Source organism: Mycteria americana, chromosome 9 (assembly GCF_035582795.1).
Source record: "Mycteria americana isolate JAX WOST 10 ecotype Jacksonville Zoo and Gardens chromosome 9, USCA_MyAme_1.0, whole genome shotgun sequence".
NCBI lineage: Eukaryota > Metazoa > Chordata > Aves > Ciconiiformes > Ciconiidae > Mycteria > Mycteria americana.
This window is the reverse complement of record NC_134373.1, coordinates 44,294,865-44,318,491: the sequence shown is the minus strand read 5'-3', so window position 1 is coordinate 44,318,491 and position 23,627 is coordinate 44,294,865. Positions and strand designations below refer to the sequence as shown.

Genomic DNA, 23,627 nt, shown 5'->3' with positions numbered 1-23,627 from the left:
TTCTGCCAAAAACCTAAGCAGGACTTCGGAGCATCATTGTATTCACTTTCTTATTCCTGTCCTTCAAAGATTTCCCCATCTTTATTTTAATGTAATACTAAAATCAATAATGTATATCACTGCTTTGAAAAGAGACTTTGTAAAAATGACATTCTATTCTTACAAAGCTTTATTGGTTTTACACTTGCAGGAATGAAAATGTACTTTTTCCACAATATCAAGGAAGATTTTACTTTAAACACACAGGATGCTAGCTTGCTGATGAAAGTGTCTCTTCTTTGGCTCAAATTCTAAAGCAGAACTGTTGTATGAGACCTATTTTATGTCATGTCAACTCTCAGGTGCCTTGTTTATCTGGAACGCAGTTTATCTTTGCCATTGATATAGCCAGCAGATTTGGATTTAGCCTGGTTTATTCTCTTAGGTTCAGCACTGCACAAGCACAGCTCTTCTGCCTCCTGAGGTACAGCTGTTTGAGAAACAGTTTAGCGTTCATGTGACATGATGACTAAACTCTTAGGTCCTGCTGGACCTCAGCATGGAGCTGTTGAGGTGCCTTTGTGGCACACTTCTGGAACTGGGATGATTTCCAGGTCCACTTTGTGGACCTGGGCTGGCTGCTGATACTTGATTGCATTGCAGGTTCCAGTAAGATTGACCAGCTGCTGTGTGACACCATGCAATTAGCAATCAGACTAGGTAGTGTGAGTTCTGAGACCTACAGTATTGGGGAAATCATAGAGTGGCTTTGATAGCAGCCAGACCTCATTGGGTAGAATCAATCTGGTTAAATTGAGGTAGCTTTTAAAAGATTATATGCTTGACTGTTGAGTGTCTTCATACCTTGCTTCCCAGTGTGTCCTCTATGAATATGCATCACCTGGCTTGTCAGTCTTGGTTACATACAACATCGGAGAGCTGATGAATTTTTTTTTATTTTTTTTTTTAATTTTGTGACATTCTGAGGGGGTAGTTCTGATTGCTTCCAACCTTACCTGCAAACCAACAGGGAAAACATGGAATATTTTTGTGAACAAGCTCCTTAAACAGCAAACCCAAACGTATGAGAAGATCGCGGCTCATCTTAGCTCTCATCCAGCTGTACACTAGATAGTTTGTTCCTGATTTTGCAGTGGGACGAAAATAATGTATTTTAATATCACCACGTTTGTCTTGAGAAAAGAAATTCTTTGAAACCTGTTTATGAGTTTAGGTCTGTTCCATACAGCTTATCATCATGCTGTGGCTTATTAAACCACAACAGAATTTGAAGTGTTGCACTTATTGTTTTTAATGGGACAGCCAAGACATGGATGTTCTTTTACACTGGATTGTGCATAGGTACTTTTATACCCCAACTAGTTGGGGCAGGGTTGGAGGGTGAAGGTGGTTAGGAATAAACAGGTTTTGGTTTTAGCTGTGGATGTTCAGAAACATTCTTTGGATTTGTATTTTTAAGAGCTTCCCTTTAAAAAATTGTGCTTTCTTTGAAGAAGAGTATATGTCAAACTGCCAGAAATGCGGATGTCCAAGAACTCTCCAACATCTCTGGAGCATGTGTTGCTGGCTCTGTATATTTTCCTTGTCAAGTTGTGTGGAAAAAATGTAAAACGTTGATCCAGAAGCACTGTAGAGTGATAACTCCTTGCAAGAGTGGAACTGCTTTCAGTGTATAACTGTTTCAGTGATGAATATTACATGATTAAAAAAAAAAATCAAATTCACAGAAAGAAGTACACATTCAGCTGAAATAGTTCCTTTAGGCTGAGAAACAAAATAGAAGAGGAAAAAAAAAATTATCGGTTTGAAACAGACCCCTCCAGCAGTAATGTTGTTTGAATGCTTTTTCAGAAAACTGCAAATCCAACATAAGGATAACACAGTTTTGTATGCTTAACCTGTGCTAACATGGCAATTTTTTGTCTCTCTAGTCTTTGGCTATTCCTCTGAACAGTTGCAACTTTGTGGATGGCCTTTGGAATGAAAGACTATGCTGAAGAGTATAGAAACTATGCAAAATGCAAAAATGCAGTGACTAAAGTTTTCTTGTGTAGATGACTAAGGGACCTGATTGTCTTTAGCATGTATAAAATATAATTCAGTGTCTTCATTCAGATGGAATTGCAGAGTTCAAAGGGAAATTTGCTGAAGAAATATGGGATTATGATGAAGTTCTAAAAAAAACCCAAAACTTTGTATTCATGTCCAAAACATATATAGAAGTTCTTTGAATAGAAGTTATTAAATGAAATATATTGGTTAGCAACATAACCATATACTTTTTTGTTGTTGTTCTGGTGCTGTTTCTTAAATCTTACTAAATGGAATATATACAGTACCAACAAGCATAATTCACTAGTTCACACTACTATCCTGAAGGCCTTGCAACAAAAAAGGGGGTTGCTCGTGCAGCTCCCGTCTTTGTATTTAAAATAGAAAAGGATGACAATGAATGAGAGAGAAAATACATACTTTCTTTATAGTATTTCTTCCTTTAATGCATGTAAGTATAATATATCAAGAGCTCTGGCAGGTATTTCTTCACGGATTGGCAGTACAAAATTCTACTGAATTCATTCAAGCTTTAAACTAATTTTTCATCATCTGTCTTTTGGTATTTCACCTTTTCAAGTGTTTTCCAACTGAGCAGGTAGTAAAATATATATGCTGAAAGCTCCACAGAGAATAGAATGTGTTCTACTTTTTTGTTGCTGATTCAGGCTATCCAAATTTTGAAGTGCTGGGTTACTCCTCCATTGAGGTAGAACCAAGGAAGCAAATGGTAAATCAGTTGTTGACTGTTTAAGAAAGAAAAATGCAGCTCATACAGAAGAAAGCTAATATTGCAGCAGTTAGACATAAATGTCGTTGTTGTTGCTATAAAATAATTTCAAGAGTATATTAAACTTTATGTACAGATCTACTTCAACTTTTGTTTCACTTTAGTTTTACAATTGATTTGAAGATGTATGTATTTTCAAATTACTTTAAATACAGTATGCTGTTTGCTAAAGTCTGGTTTTAAGCACCTAAAGGTAATCAAGAGGAAGCTGTAAGTAACTTTTTAAACATGTAAGTATGTAAGCAATAAAAATAAGGAGACATTACCTTTGATTCAAAAGCATTGTAATATACTGATTGAAAGCATAAAACAGGTGTTTTAAAACTCTCTTATGGTACAGTCACATATGCAGCTTCTTATAAACACCTTGGTTCTCATTCACAGTCAGATAATCTCTCCATAGCACCTATTGCAACTTCCTGCCCAAATAATACCACTAAAGCAGGTTTTCTGCAAAAGCACAATGGATTAACCACATTCTAGTTGTGGTTCTTCCTTATGTGACTATCTAGAAAGCAAAAGTAAGATTTTAGCTTTGTTGGTGGGTGAATGAGAGGCTGTGATTCGAGAAATGATGGGATTCTTGCTTACCTGTGCGTGAGTGCTGCAAAGAAAAGTTCTACGAGTTTCCTCTTTGAGAAGCCTGCTGGTATCGCCTGCCCAGCCGGTGGAGGGAATGGAGAACACACCTCTAGGGGGGTTTGCTCTCCATGTTCTTATGCATGTGAACGCAGAGGGGGTAATGTGTGGTTTTGGCCAGCTTTCACCAGGCAGGAAAGTTGACTAAGCATTTTAAACAGAGCAGATTACTTCCACCTGAGCCAAGTGGAAAACCAGCATTTTTGACTCGGAACATCATTTCTTTCTTGAACTAGATGCGGAGTGAGATCTTTATTCATTTCTCCCTATTATGAACTAGGGCAAGAGTTTCCAGATTTTTTTTTTTCTTGTCTTGCTACCATTCTGCAGTAGAATAATGTATCTGTATGAAGGAAGGTCTGGGGAGGAAAAAAAGGGGGGATGTGTGTGAATTGAGGGAGCCTCTGGAATCAGAAGGGGTTTTGCAACTAGAAGTTGTTGGTTGGGGCAGGGATGAAGTTAGATGTTTACGGAGGAAGGCGGTGGCAGGGCGGCAAAAAGAGAAGGAGCAGGGAAGGAGCCAATTCCAAACTGAAATGCTGCTTTGTCCTGAGTATCCACTGAGACGCCAAAAGACAGTCACGATGGCGGGAGGATGAGAGAAAACTGACTTGTCTCAGGGGCTTCTGGCAGCCACAGACGACTTCTGATCCTTTTTCCTTCATTGTTGGTTGGCCATAGTCATCTGGCTACCACTTCATCAGCCTTTCCCTGACAGCCTTTCCTCTAGTTTAAGCAGTAGTTCCATCTATCTCAAAAGCATGTATTTCTGTTTTATCTGAAGTTGGAAAGCACTGTTTTTGTGAAGCCCTCAGACAGTTTCAGAGCCTCTTTAATTGGATAGATTTTGAAAAAGCACTCTTTTTTAGTAATCGATTTTTGAAATTCTTTTTCTTGAAAGACACACTTTCATTCTTTCATCTTCCCACCTGTATTTTTCTTTCTCCTGCTCATCTTCCCCCCTTCACCTCCTGGGAAATAGGGATGGGAAAGAAAAGGAGAAAAGGGGAAAGAAGAAAACAGACTGCATTTTTTCACTTTCTCCTCTTATTTAATTGTGATTTGAAATGGAATAATATTTTTTCATTAAAATTGGTTACATTTGAACCTGTTGTTCTTTAGAAAAAAACACAGTTTTGAAAAAAGCTTTTAGGCTTACCATTCTGTAGTTAAAAGTTTCCATATGAAGGCATTTGATAAAGCTATTGAACAGATTCAAAATACTTACAAGCCTTAATTTTTCCTGCAGATTAAAAAAACAGAGCAAGTTTCAAAAGTTAACAAAGAGCAAATGCTGCTGAAACAGCATCGGCAAGTGTGGTGGCAAGAGCATAAAAGACTGAGTGAGAGCAGGTAAGAGCTGAGGAATCTTAATTAGCCATTATTAAAGAAATACTTCAGTAGACAGAGATTCTGGTGTGGCATACTTGATTCAAGAGACAGTGAGGAGAAGATTAAAATACCTGAACTGAAGATACTTTTTTGTGCAGGGCATGAGAGTGTGTGATCTACATTGAAAGGGGTGCATAGACAGGAAGAGAACACATAAAGGGAGGGGAGAATAGAGTGGATGTTGTTCTGCATGTACCTCTCCATGATGATCTCGTAGCTGTTTAGTTGATCTATCAACATCTGAAGAGCATGTGTTTGTGGGAGTATCAGTAGTTTTCAGATACTGTTTAATTCCTTCAGAGTCTGTCTCTAGATGTGCGTATTGAGTTCACACTTATAACAGGGAACATTAATATTGTTCTTGTCTGTTAGCTGGCGTATTGTATATACAGCAGATCAATGAGAGCATTTTTTGCTCAGAGGAGGGTGACTTCCACACCACCTTCATGTCCGAGTCCTGCACTTTATACCTTCCCAGGCAAACAGTCCCCCTCTTTACTTTGATTATTAGAGTATTTGAGGCTTATCATTCTTGAAAACTTAATGAATAAGAAATTAAAGCTTCTGTAAAACTTCCAGGCAAAAAGCAGAAGCAGAAATAAAGACTTTTCTTGATGAAGAAAGCCATAAGCACAACTTTTTTTTGGATATGAGGGACTTGGGTAAGAATTTTTTATTCATTTCTTGATTATGTATTATAGTCAAAATTATCTCGATTATTTGTTTGAGTTTTTAAATCCCTGTCTTGACAGGTTTAGATTTAGAAAACACAGTGCTGTGTAATATTTTCTGTGTTTGAGAAAGCTTTATGTTTCATTTGGATATAGAGCATAAATTATCAAAGGAGCGGGATACATACCAAACAAATACTGTAGTTCCTGTCCGGCAACTAAAAGAAAATTTGAAATTCAGGCTGTCTGAAATGCACTGTTACCTCTCAGAAGAATCTTGTCTGAAATCTAAGTTCAATCTAGTTGAGATGTTACAGCAGGTTGGTTTTTTAACTTTATTTTTACAATTTATTATCACCGTATTTTTAGCATTTCCATTTATTTTTATGTAAAACTGTGAGAATATAACTCACATTCAGAGTATCCAGTAACCTCTGTACTTGCTGTAGTATAAATCTGCTTCACTAAAATCTGTAAAAGCGTAGTAGTGTAGAACTGTAAATCAGGCTCTTTGTTTCTAAATAAGAGCTTTCATATTATAACAAGATAAAGAAGTAACAATAACACATTTCATGAAATAGATCAAATTTGTGAAGAAGCAACAGAAGGCAATTTTGGAATTTCTTATTCTTGAAAGTTTGGCTTTGGAAAAAGAGCTTGAAGACTATAAAACAAAAGTAAGCTTTTCCTTATCAGTTTAATTAGCAATTTTTTTTGAGAGAAAATATAACGCAGAGTAGTCTGCTGAGTAGCATTTTTTCATCACAGGCATTAGCACATTCTTTTGAAGAGAAAAATGGATTTTTCCTTGAAGTTCCTTCAGCACTACTGTCTTTGGAATGCCCTTACCCTGATTTGAAGACCTTAGTTATCAATGAATACCGAAAGCTTGCAAGTGGGTACTGGTCTAAGCTTCAAGAGATTGATCAACAGTTAAAAGTTTTATATAGGTAATGACATCTGTTTCTGGATTTCTTTTGTTGGGTATAAAATAAATAACTATAATGTATTTTGTAATCTATAGATCCTGCAGTTGCCTTTACCATTAGAGTTGATTCTGTTTTATGCAGAGCAGAGAATAGTTGACGTACTGCCCAGCTCTCTGGGGTTAAATAGTTGGTAACTGTTTGCAGAGCTGAGAGAATTGAGGCAGTCCCTTCAAAAGCTCTCATCTAAAATAATAAGTGAAATATTTTGTGGATTAAAGAACCAACAATCTGGTGTGCATCAAATGTCCTCTTCACATGCTTTTGTATGAATAGAAATGATTCCTTCTGTATGGTAATTACACTATCAAATTTATGCCAGAAGAGATCTGGAATGTGTTTATCTATAAGGCAGATAAATAGGTCCAATCTTTTCACAAATTTTGGATCACTGCAGTAATTCTCATCACAAAGAAATGTAAAAAATGTACGTAGCTCTGATTCAGAATAACTGAAAGGAGGAGAGATTTTTCTGTAAATGAAAAAGTTTATAGAAAGAATATAAATATTCGTAATGATCTAGAAATGTAACAAACCTGTATATTAACAGTATAAAGCTTAGCTTTTCTGCTGAGGCTAACTTGAGTCCAGGAGACATTAAGTTGCAGATATTGGACCAGCCTTGACTTCTTTTTGCCATCTACTGATATTCCTCTGGTTTAGAATGGCATCAGGTTTTAAGAAGACTGAGGATAGGAAGATCAGTGGAATTGTTTGAAGCCTGGGCAGAAGAAACTGGGGAGAGCAGGAAAGTCCCTAAGTTTCTTTGGTAGAACAATCACATGCTGCTTCTAAATCTCCCTCTTTCTATATACACCTCCAGTGCAGCATCTTCTGCCACTGCTGCTGAGTTAGTTTGGGGGTGCTGAAACAGGTTTAAGATGTTGGATCCCATAGATAGTGATGTTATAATCTACTTATCTTTTCTATAAATTGTACAGATATTCTGTAGGTTCTTCTTCTGTTACCTGAAACCTGTATATTATTACCATAATATCCTAGTTATTACAACATGATACTTATTAAAAATTGTTCTGATCTTTCCCATATTTATAGCATTTATTAAGCAGCAAGTGGCAAATTTACAGCAGTTCCTTTGCTGCTGTCTCTGATATTTTGTTACAGTTGCTCTTATGGAAGAAGTTTTAACAACCTCTATGAGAAAATCTGTGACAAATACTAAATCATTAAATATGTACAAAGTCTTTCTAGTGGTTTTAATTAAAATTTAGTTAGTTTGATCAACACAATTTTGGTGAAAATTCATAAATTTAAATCTCTTGATCCACACAGCATGTGTGCTACTGAATAATAGACAAACATCAGTGTAGACAACAGAGTCTATGAAAATGGTTGAAAAATCTACCATGGTATTTTCATTGATCACATGCCAGGTTTGAATTTAGGTCTTGAGCTAGCTAATTTTGTACTGATAATTAAGTAACATCAAGACTTAAAGATAAAATACTGTATTTGTAGTGGTACTTTGAAGGAATTACGTTATGATATCTAGATGGGAAAAAAGAAACGGATGTAGCTGGAAGAAATGCTCATGGTAGTGGCAGTGGCAGCAGTCTGCTGGTGGGATGTAAGGATAGGCTGCATAGGACAATTTACCCAATTTGGATCAGCGCATGTCAGTATTGTTAGCTGGGAATGTATGAAATCATAAATGACCCATCAGCAATTATCTTAGGCATTTTATTTAAAGCTAGGTCTTGGTCTTTTTTTTGTTTTCCTTCTGGTGTCCAAGTCTTTAATGTATTGTTCGTTTATGTTTCTATGATTTTATCCACAACAATGTTAAAAAATGTGTTTTCAATAAAAAAGACAGACTTGTTCTTGTAGGATTGCTTACTTCCAAGATCTGGGCTTTATAAAAGACACAGCACTCTCTGTCACTTCTTACATGTATATTGGCTAATTTGCATGAAAATATTTTAGGAGTTTGCAAAGATACAGCCTTGTGATTTAAGTATTCTATAATTCATCAAGCTAACTTTGATCCAACTAACACAGATAATACTGTCAAAAATTGAGTGACAGATTTTTGACCTTGGTATGTATCCACTGTACTCTACTGATTAATATAGCCTTAATGAAGCCTTTGCAATTATTGTCATTGCTCTATACCTGAAGATACCAAGCATTCTCCTGCAATACATTTTTTCTCATTTTTGTAATTTGAGAAGTTGCTCAGTAGAATAATATGATTATATGATAACTTAGTCACTCCATCTGAGGATTACTTCTCTGTCGTTCTTCCTCTCTCCTCATATGCTTGAATGTACAGTAAAGAAACCTTAAGTTAATACTAGTCTTCTGGCGTTACAGGTCTCATTGTTTAACTGTTCAGACTGTCTGGAACAGAAAATTTGGAAAATGTGCATAGAATTTCCAAAGAAGAAAAAATCAGAATAAGATAATATTCTGGTCTGCTATATTCTTTGTGTGCTTTTCAGTCCTACTAGAATGCACATTACAATGTTTATTGCTTTTAGAAACTGAAGAAGAATTTGGTTTTTTTCAAGCATAATATAGGATTATAATGTTTTATAATCTGAATTCACTTCTTTTCCTGCTACTAAAACATAAATTGTTGTGTTTGGGAAATACCCAAGTCATGAGTTATCCCACAAATTGTGGACTTGAAACTGATGTGTTTGTTATAGCTGATGATTCTCTAAGAGCTATTATATTTTTGCCACAATTTCCAAGGAGGTCTGAATTATTTAAGTAACTGAAGGATGAATGGAGTATTGCATATTCAGCACTGTATCCTCTGCAGCATCTTTTCAAATGAATGGGATATTAGGAGTAAGTCAAGTAAATTTAGTAAATAGGCTCTTTTCAGGCCTATTACCAGGATGTTTCTGGTTCAACAATCAGCAATGACATAATTACTAGTCAGGGAGGTTACGTCTCACTTGGTGGTATTGTTGCAGTCGTTGAGTCTGCAGACTCAACAAGACAGCCATGCAACAAGTATACATTGCTATTGCAAAGGATGTGTGGGGATTATAGGGTGGAGAGAGTAGCTTCCCTTCTGAGTTGTTTATATTCTTTGGAATGTGTAAAGCCAGGGATTAATGCTGGGTAAATCTGTTTCAAAGGAAGCAGCTGCCTCAGGGTTGTTGAATATAAGACAATTGCTGTGTTTCAGTTCTGAAACAAAATAAAGATTCTACTGTTTTCTAGTAGAATGATACATACAAGAAAAGCAAGCACTACATTTAAAATTTGGGTCATGCGTTCAGCCTTGTAAAAGTTTGTCAATATCTTGACACTGAAGAAGCCTGATATTACCTTAAATATTAATGTAAAATGTGTTGGCACTTTTCAGACTTGTTTTAGATGAGATCTTCCTTTCTGGAATTGTACAAAAGTTTAAGTGAGGTGACATCTTGAATTCAATCAGGCAGGATATTTTGAAATTCTCCATGCATTTAATGGTTATGAATACACTGGGCTGGATCATTCTGCTTTTTTTTTTTTTTTTTTTTTGCTATTTGTCTGTGAACAGCTGACAAAATCTCAGCACAGCTGACAAATTTTGGCACAGCAGACAAACCAAGGCATTGGCAGTCAGTTTGTCCCTACTTACAATAAACTACTTGTAGCTCTAGCTATAGCTGATTGCTCCCCAGAGTATCTTCCACAAACCTTAATTTCTCCGTCTTGTTCCTGAGTAGTGTAGAGATTCATTGTTAGCCGGCCATTAGAGGAATAGACAAGTCGGAGGGAACCTTGAGAGATATGTGAGATATAGGAGGCAGAAATTGATGCAGCGAGTGGTGCATCTGCCCTTGTGTGCTGGAGGCAGAGGAGATCACCAGACTGGCCTGTGGACCCCAGAATCTGTGGTTTTCCCTGTTCTCAAGTTCATGGTGTAATGTTTCCTGACCAAGATGTGTCTTACTCTGCCTTACTCTTCTTGTAGACAGAAGACCTGTATTTGTTCACAAACCTGTATGGTCAGAAATACCTAAGGTAGATTGTTACGAAAGAGAATCTCAGCTCTTAGAACTGTCTCGTTACTGTCACTAAAATGGCATGTTCCAAATGGCACCATACTGAGGTGTATCAGGACTCACAGAAGAGGACTACTGATTTCTTTCAGAAATTACAAGAGGTAGTTCAAAATCCAACCCATAAACTAGTAAACACCCTCTTAGGATTGTGGTACTCCCTCTGAGTAAAGGCTAGCAGGTTTTTAAGGTGGTTCTTCTAATAAACAAATAAATAAAATATTGGGGCTGGAAAGACAAGAATGCTAGGTGTTATCTTAAGAAAAAATATTTTTGTACTCAGTTCAGCATGAGTAGGAGCAGCTGCAGTGAAAGAGATTTAAATCACAGCAAAGAATAATTAATTTGTTCATTAAAGTCATTCTTCAGAAAGCCTATACCTCAGAATATCAAATTATGACACAGATTCCAAAATTAATAAATGAACTGATTTCATAGAAAAGCTCCCTCTCGAGAAAAGGGAGGAGTTTAAAACATTAATTTCTGAGGATCAGTTGCAAGACGTTTTTCTTAGAGGCAGTAAATGTTGCAGAAATAGCACATCTTTCCAATACCACCTCTGTGTCAAAGCTCAGGGACTCGTCTTTGGAGAACTGTGTCTGCTGTTCAAGACCTGCAGCTTGAAGGTTATAAGATATTACTGCAACCATTCCCTCTTTGAAGGATTCCTGAGCCCTATTTCACTTTCCGGGGCGCTATTTCTTCTTTAGACTTAGCGTATGAAAAAAACCTCAGCTCAAACATCTATATTCATCGTCTGTCACGGGAAATTTAAGCAAGCACCTATAAAGAAACACTTTCATTACCATTCGGCTTTTGCCAATGTAATTTCACTTTTTATGTTCTCTCCAACATTTGCTTGGTAGCTGTCAGTTGCTGCAAATAAATTTTTTACTGGAGCTAGATCTTTTCTCTCCCCCGTTTCAAAGCCACCTCCATTTCTTTTCATGATCGCTGGATTTAATAGCAAACAGCTGGGTACTAGAAATAGTTTGTCAGATATTTCACAGAGTTTATAAGAAGAGAAAGGAAAATAGGTGGAAAGTATGAATAATATATATCTATCTCAGGTAAGCTTGTAGAGGGAAAGCTGTCTCCTTCCACAACTTTATTAATTTTAGCCTAGTAATGAGTCAGGATTATTACTATAGTATTCCTAGTCCTAAATCTGTGTCTGCACAAGTGGTGGAGAGCTTTTCTGTATGAGCTTGCGCTGCTGTACTGTAATACATCCCCACACAGCAAGTGTTTGAAGTCTTGTGTAACGGGGAAGTCAATGGGCTGCAAGATAAGGTATGACTTAGTGATACTTCATATACCGCGCTCACCGCCTCTGGCAGTGCTAACTGTGAGTTGGCTGGTTGGCGTTCTTTTCATGAGAAGTTAGATTGCTGTTGAATTCTGGCTTTTAGTGGCTATGTTTTGTGAATTATTCTGGAGCTGTTAACAAATGCAGATTGCGAACCGTTCTCTTGCATGGAAAAGCAAAGACTAAAGTGTCTGTGTATGCTCTTTGTCCTGTGATGGGATACTGCTACCTGTGGACACTTTAGTCTTTTTTTTAAGTTAATTTTCTATGTGTCACTTTCATTTTACTCCATTGATAAACAGATAGGCTACTCAAAAGCACTACCACAGAGGGCCAGCTAAGAGTTAGTGCTTCATATTTTCCCGCAAAAAACCCTTTCATGACTGGAATCTCTCTGTATAGAATACAAACATTATTACTGCAGAGCTCTCTGTTTTGATGTGTTTGTAGCACTAGTGGCCATGATCATGTTATTGGAGTTGGAGGAGGTAGGATGTGATTTCTCCTTACCTGGCCATCTTCATTGTGATGCTGTCTGCATAAAAGACAAGAGTAACTTTTAACATTTATTCAAAGAAAAAGAAAATACAGAAAAAGTACACATGGAGTGCAAGAAACAAGGTGTTCATTACTAGGGAATAGTAATTTTAATGTTTCCTTGTATTTGGTTATCATTAAGTAACCACCATTCTGATCCTGGAATAATGATTCTGTACTTAAAATATTATAGTAAGCTAAGAATAATTTTTGTTTCATGAAAGTCAGAGGATGAAGAATTGAAGCGGTGAGGAAAGAACCTCTGATCACTAGCCATCTCCAGAAAGATGGGTGAAGGTTAAATCCCTCTTAAGACCATAAGGGTAAAAATAAAGCCCATTAGTCTGCCTGAAGAAAACTGTAAAATAAATGTTAAATAAATAAATTTAGGTAGGTGAGGATAAGTGGACCTCTGTCTAAATTTGTGCCAACTTCACAGCAAAGCATGCAACAGCAGAAAGTGCCAGTAGAGAGGAAAAAAGGTGGAACACATGTCATCAAGAGATGGGGTTCCCTTGCCTGACAGGATATTACTTTGAAAACAGTTTGTTGAAATGGGATATTGCATCTTTGCATTCTTGAGGTATGTCTGTAGGTGAAGCTTTCATTTTCTTAAAACTAACAGGTCTAGGGATATTTTCTTGTTTCCGCCTTTGGTGGCCCAGAATATTGTACAATGGTGATCATACACTGTGGTTTTACGGTAAAATGTTTTTTAAAGAAAAGTTGTGTTAAACTGGATTACATAGAATTTTTTTTAATACTTGTGTTCACTGTTCTCTCTTTAGAGATAATGCTAGATCGTATCAGAAAACGTAGTTTAATGTTAATTACATATGAGCATCTCACAAAAACCCCTCTTTTTTAATACCTGATATTTCTGCCTGCGTAAGGATAAGGTTGTTCTAACATCTTACTGAATGCAGTGCTATTAAGTACCAAGACACTGCTGCTGGCTCAGGAAATCCGAGAGCTGCAAGCAGTTGGAGGCTGCAGGAATTGGGGGGGGGGCGCGGTAGAGTCATATGATTGCCGCCTTTTAATTTTCCCTAGGCTTTTAGTCACTTTTGAAAACGGGTCACTGGGATAGAGAGACCTTTTGGTCTGACTTAGTGTTGCTGCTCGTACATTAATGCTGACGATAAAAGCCTGACGTTAATCCCTTGAAGGCCAAGAGTTCAGATTGACGGTAAAATCTAATCTACTAAATCCAAACCTGGTACTCTATTTTACTTTTATGTTACTTCTTGCTACTCTAATTTTCTGAGATATGTGAATGCATACTGATTACTACACCTCCTATTTTAAAAAAATTGTGATTCTTATGCCTTGCTGATGAGTTTATGGCTGTCAGAAGTTTGTTTTTAAACTAGTTCCTCATTTAGCTACCTACAGGTACTATCACTTCATTTTGATCATTTATTTAGTGCTCAGTGGTAGAAACTGATCATCTTCTTCCTCTTTCACATTGTATTTTCCATGTGGTGTGACTATTCATTAATGTAACATATTTGAGAAACAGTCTCATTCCCCAATAAAAAGCCAGGTTGGAAAAGGAACAATTCACTCGAATGATGGCACAATAAATGGTCACATTAGAAAAGCAATATAGGTTTGCTTTGTTTCGTTAAAGTAAATCTAAATTTCTCAGCTCTGATCCAACATCCAGTTTACAGGTTCAGGACTGTGTGTCCACCGAAAGGTTAGGCCTTTAAAAATAAACTAGAACCAAACTCCTCCTTTTCAAATGTTGTTATACTGGGGCTGATTGTTTTGCATTTCTATAGGAACTTTGAATGGAAGCAAGAAGATCAGTGGGTTTTTCAGACTGTTATCAATCAGTATCGGAGTGATCTTCAGAGGAGGAGGACTTTGTACCTCGATGTGCTGCAGAGATACCTTCCTCACAAATCTAGGCATGATCTGGTCAGTGTTGTTTTAAATATTAGATCAAGTATATAAATTCTTACATAGATCATGTAGTGAACATCTGTATTACAGAATGTTTATCAAAGTTTTTTATTTTAAAATTTTTTAATTATAAATTTTATTCGGTACAGTGAGGAAGGGATGTCCCTGTCTTCAAAATGCATGAACTTGAAAACCTATCACTTCTTCAAAATAAGCACTGTGGAGATTTTTATAGTTCCACATACTCTTACAGCCAAATTCACAAAATTAGTTTGTTAGCACTGCTTTTGCTGTACAGTTTTATAGTTATGTTATGCTATTCTGCTTCTCGTGGTATTTTTATTTTTTTATGAGGATGTATAGCATTGTTGCACTGTCTAGGAATAGTTATTTTAATTGGTCTGTGGCACATATATAGCAGGAAGAGTGGAAAGTTATCTCCTGCTCTTAGGGAGAGGCTATTTTTATATGCATAATGCCTTTCAAATTGATTGCTGATTCCTTTTACACTCCACAGTGAATAAGCACATAGCAGCTAATAGAGAAACCGATTTCAAGGCCAGAACACTTCAGGATGTCATAAGTAAAGTAGGAGTCTTTTTTTATCTCTGTATGTATTTTTAGACCATCTACTTCCTTGTGTTTGAGAAGTGCCTAGTGCAAAGGAGTGACAGTGAGGTGATATTGATAATTAGCATAGTTTCGCCAAAAATAAAGTTCTTGTGGATTTCAGAACTTTTGCTTGTGAGAACCAGGCTAAATAATTACGTGCTTTGTACAATGTAGATATATTTTAAGCATAGCCATTATTAATGGGTCTCCCTAATTCTTTGAAGGTTCATTTAAAATTTAAAAATTCTAAATTTAAAAATCATAATTCTGCATTGAATTGATATCTCTTAGTATGTGTATTAGCATGACAAATACAGAAATGTTAAAACAGTACTAAGAATCTAGTTTTCAAATGTTTGTGTTACATTAGAATACTAAACTTGGAGCCTTCTATGCCTTCTTCCTTCTGAAGAAGAACGGATCAGTGGACAAGCACCGAGTGCTTGATCCAGTAGGAACTCATCAGAGAGGTCTATTTTTAGAAGTCCAAACTCTCCATCCCATTTCTTGCTTATGAGTGTCTTGGCTTTAGGTGCTTCCTAGCAAGGCTCACCTGAGTTTGTGGCAGCAGCAATGGCAATGTGAACTTCTAATGCGGTGGCCTGTGTGCATTTGACCAAAGAGAAGCTCCGGAGGTAGTGGTACCACTTTGTCTTCATCCAGCTATGAGCTGATAGGAATATCTGTGAGCTAGGCACCAGATGAGTCAGCATCCCCCTGTCCCCTGCCAAAAGCCTGGAAATCAGTATCAGGAATGGTCCCTGTCCTGGTTTCGGCTGGAATAGAGGTGATTTTCTGGTAGAGTGCTGTGTTTTGGATTTTAGTATGAGAATAATATTGATAACACGCTGATGTTTTAGTTGTTGCTAAGTAATGTTTACACTGGTCAAGGACTTTTCAGCTTCCCATGCTCTGCTGGGCACACAAGAAACTGGGAGGGGGCACAGCCAGGACAGTTGATCCAGACTGACCAAAGGGCTATTCCATACCATATGGCGTCATGCTCAGTATAGAAACTGGGGGGAGTCGGCTGGGGAACAGCGATTGCTGCTCGGGGACGGGCTGGGCATTGGTCAGGGGGTGATGAGGGGTTGTATCACTATTTTGTTGTGGTTTTTTTTTTTATCTTGGGTTTTGTTCCTCTCTCGCTCTCTTGTTGTTTTCCTTCTGATTACAATTTCTTATTATTATAATTAATTTTTGTTCCAATTATTAAACTGTTCTTATCTCAACCCACGAGTTTTCTTACTTTTGCTCTTCCGATTCTCTCCCCCATCCCACTGTGGGGGGAAGGTGAGCAAGCGGCTGTGTGGTACTTAATTGCCAACTGGGGCTAAACCACAACAGTCCCCTTGACAATTGTGAGCAGACAGCCATCTCTAGAATCTTCTTCATCCCTGTAACTTGTATTTTTTGGGATATAAGACAGGTCTACTGCCTCAGTCTATGCAGCCTTACCTGTTACTACTTCTGTCAAGTCTTGAAGCTTGAATGTCCTCGGGAACCTCACGGAATAAGGCCAAAGAATGTGTGTTTAAACACTCACCATTTTTGTTAGGTGGTGACATTGGTGGTGGCAGTATGCTGCTTGGCAAGCTAAAAATCTATTTCCAGATTTCCTGTTAGGAAAGGAAAAGTGAAGCTAATTCTCATCTGTACTGGGTTTGTACAATTGCTTTAATTGGTGTTCTGTTTCTCTATAGATCATAATTTGCTACAAAGATCCTCATCTTGCTAAAAGTGCTCAATATCTCTGAAGATGTATTGAAAGGACCTACTTGCATTTTATGTACTTTAGGGCAGGAAGGAACCATTGCATTTAATTTATTCATAATGCAAAAGGGTAGTTCAGAAAAGAACAGTGGGACATCAGGATATTGAAGTGCCATGTGGTACAGGCAAACAAGGAAAGGCTGGAGTGGTATCACTGCCTACCGACAGTGGGAGACTGCAGATTACCTGGCACCTAACAGAATACCTTTTGGACCCTAAATTGTGGATTCCATAGGAATATTAGTGATGTAACAATTAAATCAACTATATTCAAGGTTTGCAAAAATGTCTAGAATTATTTTATTAATGCATAGTTTTTAAACCTTTCTGAAATGCTTTACTTTTTTAGGTTGTTCATGAGAAAGCTTGGGATCATTACCATTTCATTAAGAATCAGCGCAGAGTCTTGATATTAAATTGGGCTCAAGCTAAGAAAGCTTTTTTACTTAAGGCAGTGACAACTATTGCTGAAGCCTCTGCTGCTCATGAGACAGAAGTGGTGTTGGCTAATACCAAACAAAAGCAACAGGAGATTTGTGCTGATCTGAAGGCAAAGGTAGGTTCAGTTATACATCTACCAGATGCAAATCTGTTTTTTACTGCTAAATTCAAAATGAAGTTACAGTATTTAAGTGAAGAAAAACTAACTGAAGCTAGTTGTCATAATCCTGTTTTTACTGGGCTGACTGAATTGTTTTGGGCAGGTAGGGGGAAAAAAGCAAACTATAATCAGTTGGCAGAGATCAGTATGTTTGTGAAGCTTGACTTGCACATGGTTTTGAAGATGGTCTGTTTCATTACCAATAAGAATCCTTGTTAGTGTTTCAACCAGCTCTTGAACTTAGTTTGTCTTTTTTTGATTGAGAGTTTGATCACCTAGCACACTTTAGGCCTTACGATGAGTTTCGTACTGTGGGTGTAATCTCTGTATAAACTGCAATCACTTTTATTTTGATGGATTTTGAGCACCATCGAAGAGTTTGAACTGTATTTCAGCATTGGAAGAACAAGATTTGTTCTGCAGTTTACAATATGAGAGACTATAAGCAAGCTACAGGAGTAAAGGTCTGGCATCATATTCCTTGGGTTCCTCTGTAACATTGGCAAATCACAAAATATTTGGGTGTTTCTTCCTCAACAAAGTGGGATTGGTATCTATACTTTCTGAGGCTTAGTTTGTAATTGCTTTTAACACTAGAATCCTCGGAAGTGGAAGCGAAACGTTCCGTTCATCATCACTACCATCAGTTTTTTAGATTAATGCTAGTCTGTTTTCAGAGAAATAATGAATATCTGTCTTCTGTTTATTTTTAAGAATGCTTTCTAAGACCTGAAAAAATGGATCCCATAACTTGTTTGCCCTTGTTATGGAGGTTTTGCAATATTCTGAAAGGTGATTTACTGTGTTAAGAGGCAAAAAAAGATAAAAATACCTGGGTTGGTTTTGGTAAGAGAATAGAATAAAATGGGAGGAGCCTGGACACAAGAGAAAATGTTATGATGTTGATGCCTAAGGCATTTGTAAGAGGAATCACATTTCTGGGCATGAAAGGCATGTTAAAATTTGTTTAAACTGCTCTCTGTGATTTTCCACTTGCACAGAAATTAACATCTGAAAGCATACATGGTGTATTATTCTCACTTTACCAACATCTCTGTTGAACCTTACTTTTCAGTGAAATACTAAACACTTGATTTTGGTTTTCTACAAGTAGAAAAACACAGTAAAACCTGTACGGTGATTAAGATTGTTGATGTTGATGCTAGTTTTTCACTACAGTAATAATACAAAACACCTTCTGTCTCCTGTTCCTCAAGCCGTCTTTCATAGGAAGGTTTGAATCTAAACACTTTAAGCTTAGAAACTGTCTGGGCTTGACTAAGTGGGGAGTACCCCATTTTAACTCCTGTGGCAAGCATCCCTGGAGCCAAGTGGAGTAAGGAGTGGTTCTCTGGAGTTGGGGGGGGGGGGGGGCTGTTGGTTCTTTTCACCTAGACCTCCCTTTCTGGAATTGCTGTGTCTCTTATCTGCACAGTTAGAGGTGGAAGGGCCATTTATTCCAGAACTGTGAATTTATGAGTCAGTCTTTTTTTTTCTTTCTTTCTTTCTTTTTTTTCTTCCCCACAAAAAGTAACAAGCAAGTGTTGGAGTACTTGTCTTGTCTCCATGTAGCTTAAGATTCTCACCGATGCATTGAACGTTGTCTGAAAGTTTTTTGGATTCTGACCTCCTGTTTCCAGTAACCTGGAACTGTTTGAAACTAAACCTATTAGGCCTACACTTTTCAAGGGTTGCTTTCAAAGGTGGCTTTGTTAAAATGTTGAACGTTTGAACTAAAACAAATCACCTGTTTCCCAGAAAAGAGGAATTAAAAAGGTACTTTTTTTTCATTAAAGAAGGGTATCATTGTAACCTTGTTTTGATCAGCTCTACAGCTGAAAGGGCTAGAGGGCAGAAGTTGAAATTGGGCAAGGAGCTAGCTGTTTTTCAAAGAAATTATTCTGAATGTATCCATGGTTTTTATTTGGATTCCATGGGTATATGCATTTGAAAACTCATACTTTACCTAGTTATAGTTCATTTTACAGACTTGTCTTTCTATACTTCAGAAGTGAGCAGCTACAGAATGTCATACTGTGGAAAGTGGCTGTTGGCAGCTATCAGGTAAAAAGTAACTCTCAGTCTAGGGAGTTAATTTACACTGATAAAAACCCATCCTGATGAGGATCCATAAGATGGGGTAAAAAGTGAATCTGTCTCTCCGGGAATGAGTGTAGAGCTGGAAATCAGGGATTAGGGCTGTTATCCCACTTTTTCTTTTTGGCCATTAATTGACTTAATTTTTTGCATTTCAGTAAGTTTAGCAGAAGGAAATCTTACTCGTATCATTTTGCCAGAGGGAAAATGTAGTTGCTATAATGATTTAGCTGTATAGTAAACTCCAGGTATGCTTGTGAAGAGTTTGTATCCTGAATGTGAGAGACAGATCTCCTTCATTACACCAGCAGGTTTCAGAGAAAGTCATAGCATTTATATGGCTATTTCCATCAGCTGTAAAATGAAGTTATGAGACACGCTGTAAGATATGTAAGCAGTTCTAGAAATGCAAAGGATCGTTAGATCCATTTAGCAGACAGAATATGCAGAAATATATTAAAACCAAAATGGATTGTTGAAGCAGCTGTTAATGATAGAGTGGGAGAAGACTAGACTCTGAATATGACACCTTTTATTTCACTTCCAGTCAGTAAACCATTTAGCCTGTTTTACTTATTTGGTTTAAAAGGGATATCTTTCTGTAAATTTTGATACTTCTTTGAGTTTGTGGGGTTTTTCAAAAGAGTTTTTCTTTCTCTGTTTGTGAAAATCAGTTTGTTCCTAATTGTAGTACAGATTGAGCAATGCAAAAGAGAAAGAAAATATTCATATGTGACAGGCTATGCATTTTTTTTTTATTACTGCAATAACCACATGATATCACCTAACTTCTACATAGTTCTTTTCATCTGTCATCAACAAACCAAAGGCATAGCAAGCAGACTAAAGAATACATTATTTAAAGCTGTTTTAAATGCACTAGAAGCAACTATGCCATCAGTGAGACTCTAGGCCTTGTGACTGACAAGAGGTGATAACAATTAAATAGTAAAGCAGCAGAGAAGTTAAATTTATGTTTATAGCAGTTTTTACTTGGGGAAAGGACTTTCAAATTATTATTCCATGTTCCATCTCACAGAAGATCAGTGTGTGTCCTTAACAGAAATCAGAGTCTCTAAGGAGGAATTTTGAAACAACTCAAGAAGCTCAGGTGAAATAAATCACGAGGGCCATATGGTAGTCATCTGAACGGAATAAAGTGTGAAATGGGTAATACTAGTAAGGGTATACTGTACATTCTTAAAGAGGAAATGTTTGTGGTATGTATCTTTAACACCCCTGTTTGCCATGGGAAAACAAACAAAACAAAAACATGAGGGGTTACACTTTCAATGAGTGATCAAGAATCACTCATATTTGGTATGCTTTATGCTGTGTGGATTTAACCACTTTCAGGGTTCTGTAGTAGATGCTGTGTGAAAAAAAATTATCTTTCTCTGTAAAATTCCTCTTTCTAAACAACATAGGGAAGCAAATTCTTCTGTGTCACAAGGTAGTTAAGTAATGATGAAGTGAGAGCACGATCTTTTAAGAGGGTTAGTAGGGTGCTGCTTCACAGTAGGTGTTTGAAGGATTGAAGTACTTGCTGTAACACATTTAGAAATTCAGTCAAGGTATCTGCATGCATTCAAAATAATATTTTTCTATTTAATTTATCTTAAAATATTTTATAATCCAGTACTTTGCATCTTCATATAAACAATTTCAAAGGGGCACTCAAGGGAAGACCTACAACAGTAGACAAAAGGACAGTTGAATCTCCTGTGTATGATGCATAGGGTGGGGTTTTTCTTCGTTAGCATAAAGCTATGCACCTGCCTTCCTTTAAATCTTTTCTCTTTTTCTCTTTTTGTGTTCCAGGATTAGTCCCCACTCCAGTGCTAAAATCTCTTGCAATACATTGTGAATTTTTGGAGAGCAACTCTTGCATTCCTTATCCTGGCAGAAACTAAGATAAATTAATTTCACAAGGAAAAGAGTGAGGTGAAATAAACTGGGATATTGCAAATCATATAAAGCATGTTGCAGATTGCCTTCCTTCTCCCTTCCTGTATAATGAGAAGAAAGGATGTGCCAGTAAACTCAGGGGAAAAAAGTTGTATCTCCCTAGTCAGCATATAGTCAAGTCACTGATTTGAATGATTTGACTGCCATAGATCAACATTGAAATACTACAACCGAATGTTAAAAAAAAAAAAAAAAGTAGTCTGGATAGGTATCAAATCTAGTATGTTGACTATAATCTGATCATTTTGCGGGAAACTTTTTTAAAAAGAAATATTTAAATAGTGGGATATTTAAAAGAAGAGTTTTCTTTTTCAGAAGCATTGTCTATTCACCACTGAGGTGACCAATTCATTTGTTGGATATGAGAAATACAAGGAAGTTTTAATAACCTAAATTTTAAATACAAGTACTCATTCAGGAAGTATGTGGTGAACTTAAGAGTTGTAGGATGCTATAATATTTCTCCAAAGTGGATGAGAGCAAATATCTAACATCTTAAAGTTCACCAAAGGAAAGCCAACTCTGACTCAGTAGTATGTTTTTAATCCAGAGCTAATAAACCTGGATTTATTATTTTGAGGTCAGCACAGCATTGATGAATTACATGGCTTTTGGGTCAGTCAAGCTCATATGCAAGAAGCTTGAAGCACGTGCAGAGATTGTCTCTGCAAATTTTCCTTGCCTTTCCTTTCTTCTCCCCCCCCCCCCCCCCCTTTTCCTATACCACATGTTCTATCACGTGATGTTGTTATTTCTGAATCTATCAACGTCTCTGTTGAAATCTTCTCACAGTATATTACCTAACATTTTGCTGAGGACATGGCAGATTTAAGGGGTTACCATTCCAAATGTTTTTTTCTTACCTCCTGGTGCAGTTCACAGCTCTTTGTTATGGTGATGCAACTGTAAGGGCACAATACAAAGGTGGAAATGTTCTTTTAACTTCACTCTTTCAATACACACAGAAGTAGTTGATAAACCTATTTATGAAGTGTGTAAAAAGCAGACATTCTCTATGTTTTAAGCTACAATTGAAAACATAATTATCCTTTTTGCTAATTAAGAAAAAGTTATTAGCAGAACACAAAGATAAATAACGAGATGCTCATTATGTTAACCAGATGCGTTGTATTTCAGAGGGGTTTAGTAAATACTAATCTGAGAGAAATAGAAGTTCAGACTTCAGCTATTGCCTGTTTCATAAATTCTGTTTGCAGTGTAATTTATAACCACACATTCTTTCTACTTCTGGTGATTTAGTTATGTTGTTAGTTGCGCACAACACATTGTAAGGGAGGCAACGCGCAGGCAATTGCAAGTGATCAGCTTAACATAGCCATTGAGTTACCAGTTGAGCCACAGCAGTGAACCCCCTGCACTATGCCAACTGCGTGGAAAGTGTATTAGTTTAAACTGCCTTCATGGTTTGCTGCAGCATTATAATTAGAACTTATGCTATATGAGACAACATACAAATTTGAAAACACTTTCTTCATTATTTGACCGTAACAGATTTGGGAAGGACTAGGAGCACACACAGAGCCACACGCTCCAGTGAAGTTGACAAGGGGCAGTTTGTTAAACTGTGGTAACTCCCATTATGTGTGTTCCTTTTAATTCTTCTGAGTACAATATCATGACTGCATGCTTAATCTTATGTACTGGGCATAAATTGCAGGGTTTTGGTAACGGGGGGCTGCAGGGGTACCCTGCATGGGAGGAGACCATGGACTGACTTGTCAGCTCTGAGATCCATTTAAACAACCCATTGCACTCCAAAACTTCAGCCAATCAGAGGAGCATGTAGTGCCTCAGCCCGAGACCCATCTTGCTCATTTACCTGGCTGCTAGGTTTATCGAAGCTTGTAGGATCTTAAGTATGTTTGAGACATACACTTATCTGTCAAACTTAGTTGAAATTATCCAGTGATCCCCAAAATTACTTGAGGATGGATAGGTGGACAAGCAGACAGCTCACACTAACCTTATTTTCTTAGGAGAATTATCTTCCTTCCTTCTTCAGCTAGGAAAGTGGCACCTCAGGCAAGCAAAATAATTTGCATTAAAATTTTGCCAAAATAGTAAAGGATCAAAGGAGCTCTTCATACGACTGCAGAAGGAACTAGAAGAGATATTACTGTATATAAAAGGACAGCAAATTTAGCTAAGTAGTTGTAGATAGAAATGCAGCTTACTTAAGGTTATGCATGTGGGAATACTTAAGCCTACATAATATTTAAACATGTTAATAAAATGTTGAC

General features: G+C 37.1%; 1 protein-coding gene across 9 annotated transcripts in view; it reads left to right on the top strand.

Moving 5' to 3' along the window:
• Nucleotides 1–23,627, top strand: part of CCDC148 (coiled-coil domain containing 148) — an 86,042-nt gene that overhangs the window by 28,399 nt on the left and 34,016 nt on the right. For 8 of the 9 annotated variants that reach the window (XR_012777138.1, XM_075512037.1, XM_075512034.1 and 5 more), the window contains 7 exons: nt 4,731–4,834; nt 5,453–5,535; nt 5,701–5,864; nt 6,126–6,221; nt 6,313–6,494; nt 14,192–14,330; nt 17,050–17,256. Coding sequence is in view for 8 of the 9 variants with exons in the window: in XM_075512037.1 (XP_075368152.1) it covers nt 4,731–4,834; nt 5,453–5,535; nt 5,701–5,864; nt 6,126–6,221; nt 6,313–6,494; nt 14,192–14,330; nt 17,050–17,256 (975 nt within the window). In the remaining variant the exon portion in view is untranslated. Of the gene's footprint in view, nt 1–190; nt 342–4,730; nt 4,835–5,452; nt 5,536–5,700; nt 5,865–6,125; nt 6,222–6,312; nt 6,495–14,191; nt 14,331–17,049; nt 17,257–23,627 lie in introns of all 9 variants that reach the window. The other variant, XM_075512040.1, reaches the window with a different exon arrangement.